Source organism: Asterias amurensis, chromosome 3 (assembly GCF_032118995.1).
Source record: "Asterias amurensis chromosome 3, ASM3211899v1".
Lineage (NCBI taxonomy): Eukaryota > Metazoa > Echinodermata > Asteroidea > Forcipulatida > Asteriidae > Asterias > Asterias amurensis.
In genome coordinates this window covers 21,942,884-21,958,401 of record NC_092650.1, presented here as the reverse complement: position 1 = coordinate 21,958,401, position 15,518 = coordinate 21,942,884, and the positions used below count along the sequence as shown (strand labels likewise).

Here is a 15,518-nt window from a genome sequence, read left to right as displayed (position 1 = left end):
TGTGAAACACGACTGCTGGGTTAAGAAGGCAATTATGACACAGTGCCTTGCTCAAGGACACAAGTGTCATGACCAGAAACTGAACCCACTTCGATGATACAAACATCACAACTTGAGTCAAATGCAGTAAAGGCAGTTCAGCCATGACACGCAGCCGACTAAAGTTGCCTATGGCAAAAGGAAGAGGGGGTATGAGAGCAGAGGACTTAACACCCCTTTCAGACACGCACTCCAGAGTCACGCCAAACCAAATATTTTGGGAGCGGCTCTAGGTTGACCCAAATAAATTGTTGGTTTCATACAGGCGAGCTTAAAACAACATTTACATTAGGTTCGGCTCATGACAAGATCGACGTCTGAAACCAAGGCGCTCCAGAGTCGTTCCCAACCACTGCAACAGTCGATCTAATGACTTCTAGTGCGTCCAGTCGCTCCTAACTGTTTCAGACGTCAAGTATTTCATGTTCTTAAATGAGAATTTGGCTCCTGTATGAAATGGGTGTAACGTGCCTATGGTGAGGAAAAAGTTGATACAACAAAAACAATCACCCAACTTTCCCTTATACACCTACCAGTAAATGCAATCTTCTCAAAGGACAACAGGTTGACAATGTTAAGGTAGCCCCTGATCTCTTCTTTAAAGCCTTGGCTAAGCTCCTTGACCGTCTCCAAAACCTCCGCTCCGCTCTTTTGAGGGAACTCACACTCCTTCTCGTGATCACTGGACTCGCAGTGGGCCCCCTGCCACAGGCAGCCAATGGAGTGGTACGCACATTTGACAGTTCTAAAGTATCGTCGGGGTGGTTTTTATGGTGTGGGGAATCGGAAACAACAGAACTGCGTTAACAAAATCAATCACATACTCCATCGAGTTTCAATTGTGTTTAATTCTTTTGAGGTGTGTTTTGGAACTTTGGGCTCATACTGAATCCTTTTTATCCCTCTATAAATTGTTCATTTGTTTGTTTGTTCGTTTGTTCCATAAAACCCAAATTTTTACATATGAACATTGAGAATAATTTTTGCTTAAAACTGAACTGCTGTTGTGTGAAATGGTATGTTTTTTTAAGTAACTAATGCAAATAACAAAGCAAGTTGGGGTTTTTTAAGTCACTTTTACCTTTATGAACCTTTTTGAACAATTTTTTTTTTTTTTTTCTCTCTGTAGGATTAACGTCGTCAATTGAATCAAAAACAAACAAAAATTCATCATTCAAGAAAATCAATCAGAACTTGTTTTAATTTTTAAAGAACTCAAGATGAGCCCCAAGTTTGTATTTTTTGTTGTTGTGAAGTGATGTTCAAAGTTGCAACAATCCAAACAGCAATTAAACTTGATTAGTGAAATAAAAGAGAAGAAATATCGTACACGGAAAAAAAAAAAACCATCAGAAGACGCAAAAATTATTTTACCATTTAAATTAATACACAGTTCTTAAAATATGCAATATCTCAAAGCCCGCCTAAACCTGGTTGAAATGCCTTTGTGGGATGCCAGCATAAATATTGCAGGATTCTATTGTTCCGCCAATCAAAATATTCAGTGCTGTATGTGTTAAGTTCTGTGGGTTTGCAGGTAGTCTGCTTAATGTATATTGCCATAGAAACCATTGTGTAGCCATGACAACAATGGCATCATAGAAATGGATGTGTAAAGAAGGATATATTTTGAAAGTATGTCTTTTGCTCCTTATCAAAATAGTTTGAAGAGAAAAAAACAAATGTTGACTTAATATTAATGATCGTTTTGACCATGAATGCAATTGTATGGTTGTGCAAAATATGTCTCAAAGGAAAAGTACCAGCTTTTATTTGTCACGCTTTCAACCGTCATACAATTTGTAAATTTTATATTGTGATGCAAACATCTGACACCTGTTCGAGGTTGTGTATCATAAAGAAAAAACTTGAGTTGTCACTCTGGAAAATTGTTCTATTATAATCTTTTAAGAATGTTTCAAAATTGAAATAAAGCGTGTGGACAACATTGGTAATTGTCAAAGACTAGTATGTACACTTTAAGTTACCCAACATACAATAATGATATATCAACCCCTGTGATACTTTCAGCTCAATTGGTCATCAGAGTCACTGAAAATAGTGGGGAAAAACACCCCGCACAATTTCATTAGTTTCAAACATTTAATATTCTTTTTTGAGATAAAGACTTATTAAACGAAATAACAAACCAGTGATTGGTCATCAGAGTCATAGAAAATTTTGAAAAAAACACCTTAATAGAGTATTTTCACTTTTTTTATAGTGAGAAACAGACTTTTTGTTTTTACTTATTTGTCAGAAGGGAAATTTTGTATCCTTGACCATCTTTATCAATGTATTATGTAGAAATCTGATAACATTTAAAATTCCAGTATTAATAATGACATACACAAACTTTAAAGCATTTAAAGAATGAGTTGATTTTAAATACTTGATGTTTAAAAAGGCAACACAAACAGCACTGAAAACCCCCAAAATTTACTTGGTCATTTTCTCATTATCTTTACAAACTATTTTAATTTGTTCAACGGAAATGCACTTTTAACGGCATCAGCAAACCAACCAAAGTTTAAGTGGACTTTTTTTTCAAACTTGAACATATAAAACGTGCTTTTATAAATTGATGTCTTTTATAAATCGATGTCTTTTATAAATCGATGTCGCGGATGGTTTTCAAAAGTATTTTGCTGTAGGAACGCAATGTCTTTCAAATCTGTCTTTTGAAATGCTGGGAGATTCTCCAAAATGGCCGCAACTTCTGAAGGAACGAGGTGCTTCTCTTGGTGTCTGTTGTTGGAAATGATGCGCATTATTACAATAAAGGGACTAGCATGCTGTACCATCTAAATGTGTCAGGGGGAATTCTTTTTTTTAATGATATTTTGTGACTTTTGAAAAAGGCACAAATCTGGGGGTTTTTGTAAATGTTTTTTGATGTGTTGAAAACCTTAAAACTTACTTTAATTTATTTTCATTATAGGTTTTCAGTTTTACAACTGAATTTGGAACTGATGTTTTTTCAGTATGGTTTAAAATGGCAGAAATTGACTTTAGAAATTGACAGAAGAATAGGTAATTTGCTTATTTTGAATATTTGTCTGTTTCAACATTGGAGCATTGAGCTGCAGTCACAAGAAAAATTTTTCAAAAGTTTTTTCTTCATATTTTAATAAAATGTGTGTACCTTTTTTGCTGGTCAGGGTTTTTAAACTTCTCTAGGATTTTTAATTGGTACATTTAAATTCAAATTAGGTTTTATGACAAATTGCTATTCAGAACTGAATCTTGAATTTTGAAAGAACTTAAATTTAAATGTCATTCTCAAGTAACAGTTAAAATATTCAGCTTCACAAAATCTGTTTGGTCCAAACACAATTTCCTTATAAATCTATTTTGTCAATTTTCTGCCATCCATTGAAACAAATCACTTCTTCTTCTTTTTTTTTTAGATTAATTAAAGATATTGAAAGAAAACATGTTTTCCTCCGGTTCAAAATATCCTTGTGGTTTTTTATTTAGAGCACTGATTCACATCGGGGCACAGCATGCTAGTCACCAGTCTGTCCATGGTCAATTGGTAAAGCATTGAACAGTCTGGAACACACTCCTGGGACCCTGACTTAACATAGAATGTAGATTATAATAATTATGCAGAGACGAGATTTTTATGTTAGCATTTTTTTTCAATGGCTTAAAATTGTCCTGCTATGGCTCATGGTGCGAGGGATTGGTGGGGGAGAATTTTCTTTGAGTTTTTCTTTGTTGTTGATGAATATTTACTTCTATGAGATTTTCAAGCAAAGTTATGTTTTTCAGAAGAAGGAAAAAACCCAGAAAATTGTCTAATTTTGAACAAATTTCAACTTCATTCTGGAGGATAACTTAAGAAATTTCTTATAAAATGACCGGCCAAAATCTCAGAAGAAAATGAAACTATAATTTTGTGATTCAAACCATTTATTTTTTTAACTTGTGAACTGTTTTGGGGGTTGGGATAATATTTTGTACAAATTCAACATTTTCCATTTTTTCTATAATGTTTTATTTTAGGTTGTATAAGAACAATTTTGAGAAACTGCGCCCAAGACTTGAAAAGAAAATTACGTTAAAAAGAAAAAATATAGGGTTTTACACATGACAGAAAAGTCACAATATATTTTTGGGGAGTTTCAACCAAAATTTACAGAGCGCAGACATTGCAAGATGGGTCAATTGAGATGAAATGTGAAATGTTCACTTGACGCCATTTCAGCAGGCAATTCTTTTGAAGCAAGAACATATCAGCAAGACAATGACCATTACCATCAAGGATACATCCAAAAATGTGCTTGCTGAAATGGCGCCCATGTGTTTTTCATGTTTCAATAATTAGATAGAGCTCCAATCTTGCCACCTTCGGCAACTCTTTTTTCTCTGGTCTGAAGTCACCAGCTTATGGCCAACTCAGATTTTGCTTTACATTTTACTGAAGAAAAATCAACAACAAATCTCCTGTTGGTAGTTTCAGGCAGGTTACTTCCAAAACATTTTGAAAAAAATGTTCACACTACAAAATATTTGGTTGAGAAAATCAGGTATTATCTGACCCTCTTTTGGGTTCATTGAATAGTTTGTTTGAACCTTTGGAATGACTAAACTTTCATATCCTGTCATTGATTGTATCTATTGTGATTCCATTGATTCAATTGTTTCAATTGTATAAATAGTTGCAGATGTCACCTTTTGGTGACACCAAATAATCAGCCATATTTCACTTTGTTTTGTTTTGTACTCAATTTAAAAAACAATTGAACCTTATTTTTAAAAATATTTTTAATTTGAATGATCTATAGACCGTATTGAATAACCCCTTTTTGCTATGAAAAGTTGCCATCTTGTAGGGCAAACCATATGCGCGTCCAAACGCGTACATCATCGAAGCACTCAGCACGCAACATTCCCAGTTTGATTTCTACGGCACATGCAAGCACAAACGCACACACACACACCATCTTGTAGGTCAGATATTTGAGCCACGTGAAGTCATATTCAATACGGTCTATTTCACTTTCTCGTCAGAAAATAACCAACCATAAATTTGGCTTTGTTTAGTAATCAATTTGAAAGTTTTCTAATCCCCTTTCTTGGTTTTGAATCCGAATCGTCAATTTCACTTCCTGGTCAGACTGAGGAAAGGAAAATCCAACCAGGAAAGGAAAATCCAACCAACAAAAGAAAAGGAACAGCCTGTACAATTGTGTCGAGCAGAATTTGAACGTAGAGACCTCTACCGCAGTGATTTGTTTCCTTCAAAAGTTAAAAGCTGTGTGTATGACCCAAGGTTATGAAACTTGGAAGGTCTATTTCAGAATTGTATAAAATATTTTGTTTAATTCCTTGGACCATACAGACCCTCTGAACGACCCACAGCGAACTAATTTATAATCATAGACGTTAAACCAATGTTTGTATGATTTAAGTTTGCAAATTTCCCCCCACCATTTTGGAAGTCAAAACAAACACAAAGGAATTGACTCCTAACATGGCAGAAATGGTGGACGTGAACTTGTACGGAGATGCATTCCGAATCGTTCAAGAGGTCAATAGCCTCAAATTTCTTACAACTTAACCTTCGCACTTGATTGAGAGTTTGGTACATATCAAAGTCAATCTCAAATTCTTTCATAAAGTGAAATACAAATCACAAAACTTATGCTCTTTAAACTAAGTTTTGTCCATGCACTGACAAAGAGAATTTGCTTTTTAAGTATTTGCTTTTAAACTGACAAAGAGAAATCAATTTGCTTTTAAAGTATTGTAATGGTAGTATTTTAATGTCTTATCAAACGAAATTCTCTGAATCCAAACATCGTTTTTATTTGCATTTATCCCTAAAAAAAATTCAAACTCGAAGGTTTATGTCTCTAAACCATGGCATTTGGTTTTGAAATTTTTGTCCAAAGATTCTTAGTATTGTGTGTTTAACTGTATCAGCATCAAGTCTTACCAAAAAAAAAAGGTAAATGAGAACTTGCTGGTGCTGATTTTATTTCAAAATCTTGAAAAACTGGTATATATTTTGCCGCCAGTAGGCCTATGTCAAGGATTTATTAGTCTGAAAGACTCTGTCCAAAGGACTATTTTGACTTGATGTATACTTTAAAGGCTTGTTTTTGTCTGTGGGATGTAGCACCGACAGGAAAAAATCATTAAGATTTCCCAATGTCAAACGGGGTCACAGGGTTAACTGATCACCATATGCTCAGTGAAGCAACCTGCCTTTCGTTAACAACAGTGAGATCTTAAGGATGTGTAGGATCAAGAGGAAAAGGGGCAGGCACCATAAGCCATAATACGAAGTTTATGTCCGCAGGAAGATCAGAATTCGTCAGCTCCAAAAGAGACTGTCAATTCAGGAAAAAATTTTCAAAAATTCAATGAATTATTGGCGCTCAGAAAACCTGTAAACATTTTTTTGTTTTCTGGTATAACTTTTTTTTTAATTGCTTTATGAAAAAAATGTTTTAAGAGGAAGTTTTATGGGCCACTTAGTGTGTTGGTCGACTGCAAAACTACTTTCCAAGGACCGAGGGCAGGCTGGAAAAAGACTTACCAGTCCTGTTAAGATTATACTCACCGTACCACTGGCTTTATTTCTCCTTCAAAACAGCAACAAGCTCAAAGCTTTAAACGCCTGTGTGGAGGTCAAGCAAAGTTGGGTGAGCAAGAATGGCACATTTACGTCAGTTAGGCCTGATCAACTACGCCCTACAGTGAAACCCTACCTAGCCTATTGAGGGACTGACAAGAGGGGGTAGTAGTAGACGTTACGATTAAGCCTAGAATCCCTACACCCGACACTGCTGGCATGCATACGGTATTGGTGAGTTACCGCAGCGCGTTGAAGCAGGGCAAGGTCGTACCTTTGCGGACAGTCAGAGCGCTGGTGGTGCTCCAGAACGTTCCGGGGTAGTTTGCAGGAGCAGTGCTCGCACAGCGACGGCAGCTCGCTCACTGTCTTCTCCACGGCGAGGTTCCGGCTGCACAACGTCTTGCCGATTTCACAGCGACAGTTGGGGCACGTCGACTGTTCATCTTTGAGCCGGGCATCTGCGAGAACGTGTGTGAAGCACCCTGCGCACATCAAATGTCCATTGACGCACTGTGGACAGGGAAAAAACACAATTATTGGCTCGGATTTACTGACGTTTAAAATTATTGGTCACACTCTACCTCTCCGACTTTTACAACAAACTCAGTACAGCCAGGGTAGTTCATTCTCTCCTCCTCACCACCTTTAAAAACAATTAAGTAACGATAAACATGTCTACTGTAACAAAATAGTTGTACACAGGGCTGCATACTACACAAAGGCTACAACTAAATCAATTTTGCCCATGGTGATTCATAGCTTTGATGCCCAATGATCCAACAAAAGATTTGCAATTTGCAGATGAACCCCTTCACCAAGGAGTAATGCTTCACTGTGTCCCTTTCAAAAACGGAAGCATCAGACCTCAATTTCAACAACAAAATATTAAACAGAATCTCTAGATGCTGATCAGTGATATAGGCCCTACTGGACACACATTAATCATACATGTTCAAGTACAGAGTATCCATGTTATGTATTTTTTGTACACCACAAACATTTAAGACCTGGTAATTAATACATTGCCACCATTGTACTTAACCATGTGGGGGAAGGGTCAATGTATTTAATACCACTTTTTTTTAATAATGCAATTTTAAAATACTAATTTGTTCAGGGTCATTACGAAAACAATATTCCGCTTTAAATAACAATTTTTTCCTAAAAATAAAAATAATAGTGGCCCATTGTATAGCACACATACATTATCCGCTACTCAGTTACAATCAGGCCCAGTAACAAAATTTTCCTACAAGGTATGTGGGTCAGTACTACACTTGAATTATGAGACCTAGGTACTCGTTCCATGTTGGTTTTACGAGCTAACTCTGGATTTTCTCACTGCATCACATTTGCCTGCATGCATAATTTTTACTGTCAAACCCTGAACATATATTCATGACCTTGATAAACACACCCACTCTATTCGTCATATGCTAATTATAATACCAAGTGACCATATCAAAGGTGTAGAAAGCTTTAACCAGCATCAAAGTACATAAATTAATTATAGATTGGACACCTGCTAAAATTTACCTTAAAAGGGATTATGCAGCACAGTACGCTATCGGTGAGATTGAAAATGTAAATTAAATAAGTGTTTGGACAAATTTGGACATAGCTTGCATGGTATGGACCTAATGCATTGACGTCATCCAGCCGCCATTATAGAAACGATGACGAAACAATCAAAATGCACAGATTTGTATGCGCAAACGCACAGGTTGGGCCAATGAACAGCCACTTTTCTACCTATTCAGGAGGATGCCCTATACTGATATGATATCATAAGCAACATCTATTCAATCGACTTTACCATTCCCTTTGAGTTACTTCACAATAGACCCTATTGAATATGACGTCACATCTCAATCTGCCCTAAAACATGCACCTGTGAGCACTTGTGTGTGTGCGTGCATGCCGTAGAAATCAAACCAGGAACGCTGCACGCTTCATTTGTTAGAGCGTTTAGACGCGCATATATGGTTTGCACTACAAGATGGCGACTTTTATTGCAATAAAGAGGTTATTCAATACAGTCTATTGGCAAATCCAATTTACAAATCCATGTGAATTTACGCAAGCTGGTTCATGCTTACTTTTCTAGCAAAATTCTTTTATAGACCTATAATCCCTATAATAGGCCCCTATGTGACGATCGAATATGACGGCATTTTGTTGTAACTTATATGTGGTGTGATCGAAAACCAGAGGAGAAAACCTATAATCCCTATAATAGGCCCCTATGTGACGATCGAATATGACGGCATTTTGTTGTAACTTATATGTGGTGTGATCGAAAACCAGAGGATGGAAATAAATTCACTCTTCCCTCCACAACAATGACGGACGTTCCCCTTTAAGCGTATCACAGATTCGTAACCTTCATATGGTTGGACGCTATCAATAATTCAGGTCATGGTGTAGCATAGTCAGTCATGGTCACACTGCATTATATGGGACCCCTAAATAGATTCGCACCGGATCAAAATAATAATAAAAGGCTGAATATATTTGGGGTCAGTGGTGGGATTATACCTTTGGTGACATGGGCATGGAATTTGGTATAGGCCTACAGTCAGAAAGAGTCCTTAATGGAATTTGGTATAGGCCTACAGTCAGAAAGAGTCCTCAATGTCTTGACAAAGATATTTGGCAAATTTGTATTTTGGAAAATAAGTCATTAAGGTTTATCGCGATTCAGAAACGCAATGCATTGTGGGAAGGAATATGGGGCGGTTTCTATGCAGTTTCTACGACTCGCGCACGCAACGCCTATACTTCTGTGTGGGTTCAACAGCGCCCTCTCTTGATATTTTGCTATTCGCGATAAACCTTATGGAATATTGCTGTTATAAAGGTTGGTTTCAATATAATTTGGAAAAAAATGCCTAAAGGCATGCAGTGGACACTATTTGTAATATAGCCTAATCAATATAATTATTAATATAGAAACCTTTCTTGGTGACGAGCAATAGGCTCAGGTTGATGGTATAAAACATTGTGAGAAATGACAATTATCAATAGTGTCCACTGTCTTTAAGGGATTGTAAAAAAGAGGGTGCTATCACACGCTCAATACGCATAATTTTCATGGCCAAATTTAGGTCGTTGGCTAGGCATAAAATTTAGCACATACCCACATGTACACATCATGGAATCACACATACTACTGTCCATGTCTGCTCACGATTCCACATTTTTATCTAAGCCTCCAAGACGCACTCAGACATTTAAGGTTCAAGACATTTGAGGATCATCAATTATTAATTTTTATTTCACTATAGGGCCGACGTTTAAACCATGTTTGAGCAATGGTTAAACTGACATCGGTGGGTTTGCATAGCACACCAAGTAGGCCTATGGTAAAACATATTGAAAATCCTGCAATGCATAGAAAAGTATGGGTTATGTTTGTATAGTTTCATCGTTATATTTGAGCACAGCAATAGCAGTTTGACAGACGGACACAATTTTGAGCTTTGTTCAGAACATAACAATTGATGCCAGCATGCTTCAAAACGCAGGCATAAACTCTCATAGTCAACCGCTGTTGACAAACTGTGGATTAGGCATTCATGTAAAATGTACAGGCATAGATCCTAGATCCTTTTTACTCGTAGTAGATCAAATATGATCAAAATTGGGTGCCTTATGTTCCCACACCCTTTAGTCTGAAAACCTGATGTTTTGATAACCCCTGATCTCAAACGCTACGTAGGGTTATGGTTATGATTAAAGCATTAACAAATACATAGTACTGGAACAAAGAGGTGTCGGAGCACGTAACTGAACATTTCCTTACATGATGTTGGTGACTGCAATGTTCGGACACTGTTCTGAAAACCGTATGTTTCGAGAACCCCTACTACATGATCTTAACTCTAGGGTTATCTATAGGATAATGTTAGCATGTGTCGGTACAAAGGAGCCTCAGAACATGTGTACAACCAAAAATCCATGAACAACAATTTAAAGCCATAAGGAGTGAGCATTCAGTAAGCTTGGGCGATACATCACGATATTATCGAATATCGCGATATTAATTTGGAAACGATTTCGATATCGGATGGATTTGGTTTTAATCGAAATATCGATATATCGCGATATCGATTAAATATCGCAATATCACGATGTATTTGCAAGCTGAGACATCTTGCACCTCATAGGTTTGGAGTAAAACCAGAAGAATAGGTCATTAGAACACCTCTCTAATGCTATGACTGTATCTTCTACAACTTTCACTTGGAGTTTGAAGACTGATGATGTCAAATTTAATTAATCGCGATTATATCGAATATCGCGATATATTGTCGGCGATATATCGTGAATAAAACAAATCGATATCGCCCAAGCTTAGCATTCAGTGGGGTTTGGATCCTACTAATTTTATTGTTAGTAAGAAATTAACATTTTCTTAAAAGATGCAACATACAGTCAGGGCTTGAATTCAACACAGTTGCAGGATAGGCCCCAAGTCCAGTGATTTTAGTATTGGGCCAGTAAAATAAGGATCGGACAAGTCTAGCAGTCATCTTTATTAAAGGGAAGGTACATGGTTTGGTAGTTGTCAAAGACCAGTCTTCTCACTCGGTGTATCCCCTCATATGCCTAAAATAACAAGCCTGTGGAAATTTGGGATCAATCGGTCATCAAAGTTGCGAGAACATGGTGAAAGAAAAAACACCCTTGTTTGACGAATTTGTGTGCTTTCAGATAGGAATAAAAGACTTCTAGCTAGAAGTCTTTTATTATTTTAATGAGAAATTACCTCTTTCTCAAAAACTACATAACTTCAGAGGGAGTCGTTCCCACAATGTTTTATACTATCAACAGCTCTCCAATGCTTGTTACCAAGTCAGTTTCAAGATAATATTGTTTTGAGTTATTACCAAACGTGAACCTTCCCTTTAAATGGAATTACCTCACTGAGACTGTAATATCTTGAAACAAAAACAAATAATTTTCAAATGTTGATGTTTGAGTCTGGTGTACATCTAATGTAAGGTTCAATTCTGTATGAAGATCCAAATATACGCCCATATAATACCCACTTGACATTTATAATTAAACCTAATTTTAATGCTTATAAAATTCAAATAAATAAAACACTTATTTGACGTTTGAAGACAATTCTTTCTCATTAAAGATTCCGATCGTGCAAACTGGTCTGGGAAATATTTTAAGCTACAATACATAATATGAAAAGCCCTGAAATCTGATAGAAATTTAACCCCACAGTTCAAGCCCTAAAAAGCAGTATCAACAAAGCCCCTTGCTTGAAATGGTAATTTCTACCTCCATGATAGGTTGGCCTACCCCCTTTTTCAGTACAAATAAAGGAGCACCAAAATGTTAACAACTCTCCTTTTTCTCAACCCACTGATTTTTATGGCCAAACCCCTGTCCAAGGTTTTGTGCACAATAAATCCAGATTAACGGAGATTTCAATAGTTTCCCTGTGCATACCTTAAATACCTAGGGTTACCATTGTATACCTGGGGAGGGTGTGCACCCATGTATCAAAACAATTCAAGGAATTTGCACAAAGAATGTGAACTTAAAGAGTCCATCTTGGTCGAGGTAGAATAGGTCCAACCACGTGGGTGGGGTCCAACTAACCATGGAGTACGTATGTAGATGATCTAGCGCACTCAAATTTGAGCTGTGTTTCGTTTTAAAATAATGGAACAGGAATTGTTTCTATTGCAGGGAATGAATTGGGGGGGGCAAAGACTCCATGCATTGACCTCCATGATTATACCCAGTGTTCCCAACTTCAGCCCGGTTCATACTTCATGCGAATGCGAAGCGAATTTGACGTGAATTTGACGTCACAACCCTCCTTTCCCAGCAATATTCGCAAGTGAGTCGGGCAGAATCCAACTGCTGCGAATTATTCGTTGCGAATTTTGTGACACCAACATTCACTTCGCAATCGCATTCGCATGAAGTATGAACCGGGCTTTACAGTGTAGGATTAATCTTTAGGACTTGGGAGGAGTTAAGTTCCATAACCATAGACATTAGGATGCATTGAACCCATCCTATCTCGAGATATAATTAATCCTAGCGTTACGTGAACTCGGCTGTAGGGCTTGAAGCTCAGAATGTTTACTAATTGACCAGAATTTTGTTTTTAAAAGACCAGAATGAAAATGTGAAAAGATCAAACGAAAGGAGGATACAGTTTTAACATTAATTTGAACTTTTTTTCACTTTTGGCCAACCTAAGATTTTAAAAATTTTGCACACTGACTAGTGGACGTCACTCCCCTACATTGTAGGTTTTGCTGGGCCCCGCTTAAATCTCATCCACCACCCCTGGGATGGCCTGATTAAAGGCCCGGTCACACAGGCCTCGATAACGAGAACATAAATGACAACGTTAAAAATGCACGCATCGATTGGTTGAATAAGCGTCCGAGCATATTTTGTACGGAGCTATGTAACCAATAGAAAGCGTTCCCTTTGTTGTTATTGTTATTGCTGGAGTGTAAATTGGCCTTTAATTAAGCTTACAAATTATTGTACAGTTGCAAATACTTGGGACACGCGCATTTGGCTTGAATGAGGTGCCATGCTGGTATTGCTAGAGATCAAGTTTGATTTACTAGCTAGGCCTCATTCAACAGTAAGCGCCAGCATGCACCTCATTCAACAGTCATTTGCTAAAAGGTCTATTGCATCGAAATCTGTAGGCATGAAGGTAAACTCATAGTTAGTGTTTCGACAAAGAGAACTAGGCGTGTCGATGTGAGTCAGTGTGATCGTCAACTCTCGGCTTTTCCAAAATACTACACAAAATGAGACCAGTTTTTTGCATCACGAAGAGATGGGTATGTTTGACTAATTAGCGTCCTGAAATAATAGATTAATCAACATTAGATCAAGACAAAATCAATAAGCCTTTTTGAGGTAAGGGCGGACACAATGCTACAACACTTAGCCCTACAATATAGGACTCTTTCTCTGTACACAGGAACAGAGTCCTAACTATTGAGGCCCGTTTCTGGGGCGGGAAAATTTCACAGCTTCATAACTTAAATCGTACATGCAACAAGCCACTAATTTCAACAGATTCACATTCCATGGCAGCATACATTTTTCTGCGGTGGGTTTTGGTCCTCATATTTTCCTCACAAATCCGTCATTTTTGTGAAATAATGCAGCTTCCAACGTTAAAAAATTCCCGTTTCGATCGTTTTCTCACAGTGTTGTCTGTTGTCGTGCGTACGCGTATACATTCGCGTGCAAGACGCATGATGCAAGCTTAGACGCATGAATTCTTGCTCACCGATCTTGACTGCACAGCGTTAACAACACAATTCAAAATTTGCGCGTCGTACGTCTTGCGTACACATGGCAGAAATGGGAATTCCCTAACGTTGGGAGCTGCATTATTTCATAAAAATTACGTATTTGTGAAGAATATATGACGATCAAAAGCCACCGCAGAAAAACATATGCTGCCATGGAATGTGAATCTGTTGAAATTGGTGCTTTCTTGCAGGTAAGATTTGAGTTATGAAGTTGTGAAAATTTTCCGCCCCAGAAATGTACCCTGATGTCCAGGACGTCACTGTAGTACAAAACGAAAGTGTAAGGCCGCCAGGGCTACTACAACACTGTAAAGTTGTGGTAAATTTGTGCGATTTGACCATAGAAATAGAACGTATGTTATTCAGTGAAGTGCGCATTTTAGGCGACGCAGCGTTTACACGTAAACCTAATGACCACCAACATGGTGAGCGTGGCAGCAGTCGCGGTGTGTGATGCGCGCGTATCACGTCTGCCATACCTCAAAAAGGCTTATGTTCTTAGATTGGAATCAGGAATTCTGAAAGTGGAAATAATAGGGCAAATCTGGTCATTAATAGTACATGTGGTATAAGTGCATATTATTTTGGACTAATTATTACAAGAGTCGTCTCGTAACCCTCTGGTCTGCGGTAGTAGGGAGGATGAAGGGTTGCGATTAGCGCAACAAACATTGAAAATGCCCTTAACTCTTTGTGGCGATGTGAGTTAGTATTTGTCGCTTTTGTTGCATTGTTGATTGAATAATGTATTTCTCTTCCATGGTCGGTGAGGTGGGGGGGGGCTATAAAGACACAACTTGCAGCGACAAGCAAACAGGCTCCATGCCCATCGTCGACTAATTATTTATTTGGACCTTTATAGAAATAAGAAAGTATAAATTAATGATTGTGACTACCTCAACATCAACATTGATATTATACAATCCCACAATCCTCTTGCATAGATACAGAGAAGTGGGCAAGTAGCCAACCATCTAAACAAGGACGCACAGACAGGCTGGCTTGATGCCAAAAAGTACATTGAAGGACATTGAGATAAATTTTGAATGGACATTCCATCTTCCCTTCCATCCAGCCAGATACAATTTGTACACTGACGTGACAAAAAACCTCTGCAATATTGAAGTAAAATCCACAACACACCGAAAGCAATCGCTCCATACAAGCACAAAACTGCGCAGCATAGTCTCACTAGAAATAGAAAAACATGAACAAGGTCGCCATATGCTAACCTTTGGTCAGAACAAAACAAAACCCGAGCCCTTTTCGGAACCTCACCTGATAAACTAAATTTACGGGCAAGTCCAGACAGACCGAGCAGCACAGGATTTCATTCAGCCTCTGCTCCAAATCTTCCCCTTGTTCTTCAGCCACGTCGATCTTCGATTTCTTCAGCGGTGGTTCTGAACAATCACCTATTTCTTGACTAGAAACCGAGGGATTCTCGATTAAATTTAAAGGCCCTGGTACAATTATTTCCGCCATTGTTGTTGACGTTTTGCAAAATTCTGTGAGATCATCAGAACAAGTTCATCGACGTATTTTCACCTCTTTGGCCACATATC

The 15,518-nt window shown here is 37.7% G+C and overlaps 1 protein-coding gene across 1 annotated transcript in view; it reads right to left on the bottom strand.

The window, feature by feature from the left end:
- The window catches only part of LOC139934373 (zinc finger TRAF-type-containing protein 1-B-like), a 22,485-nt gene extending 6,967 nt beyond the window's left edge, over positions 1-15,518 (bottom strand). Inside the window, exons 1-3 of the mRNA XM_071928579.1 lie at positions 15,232-15,518; positions 6,903-7,141; positions 573-784 (exon numbers count right to left, since the gene is read on the bottom strand). Of these exons, the coding sequence (XP_071784680.1) occupies positions 573-784; positions 6,903-7,141; positions 15,232-15,438 (658 nt within the window). The 5' untranslated portion in view covers positions 15,439-15,518. The remainder of the gene's footprint in view (positions 1-572; positions 785-6,902; positions 7,142-15,231) is intronic.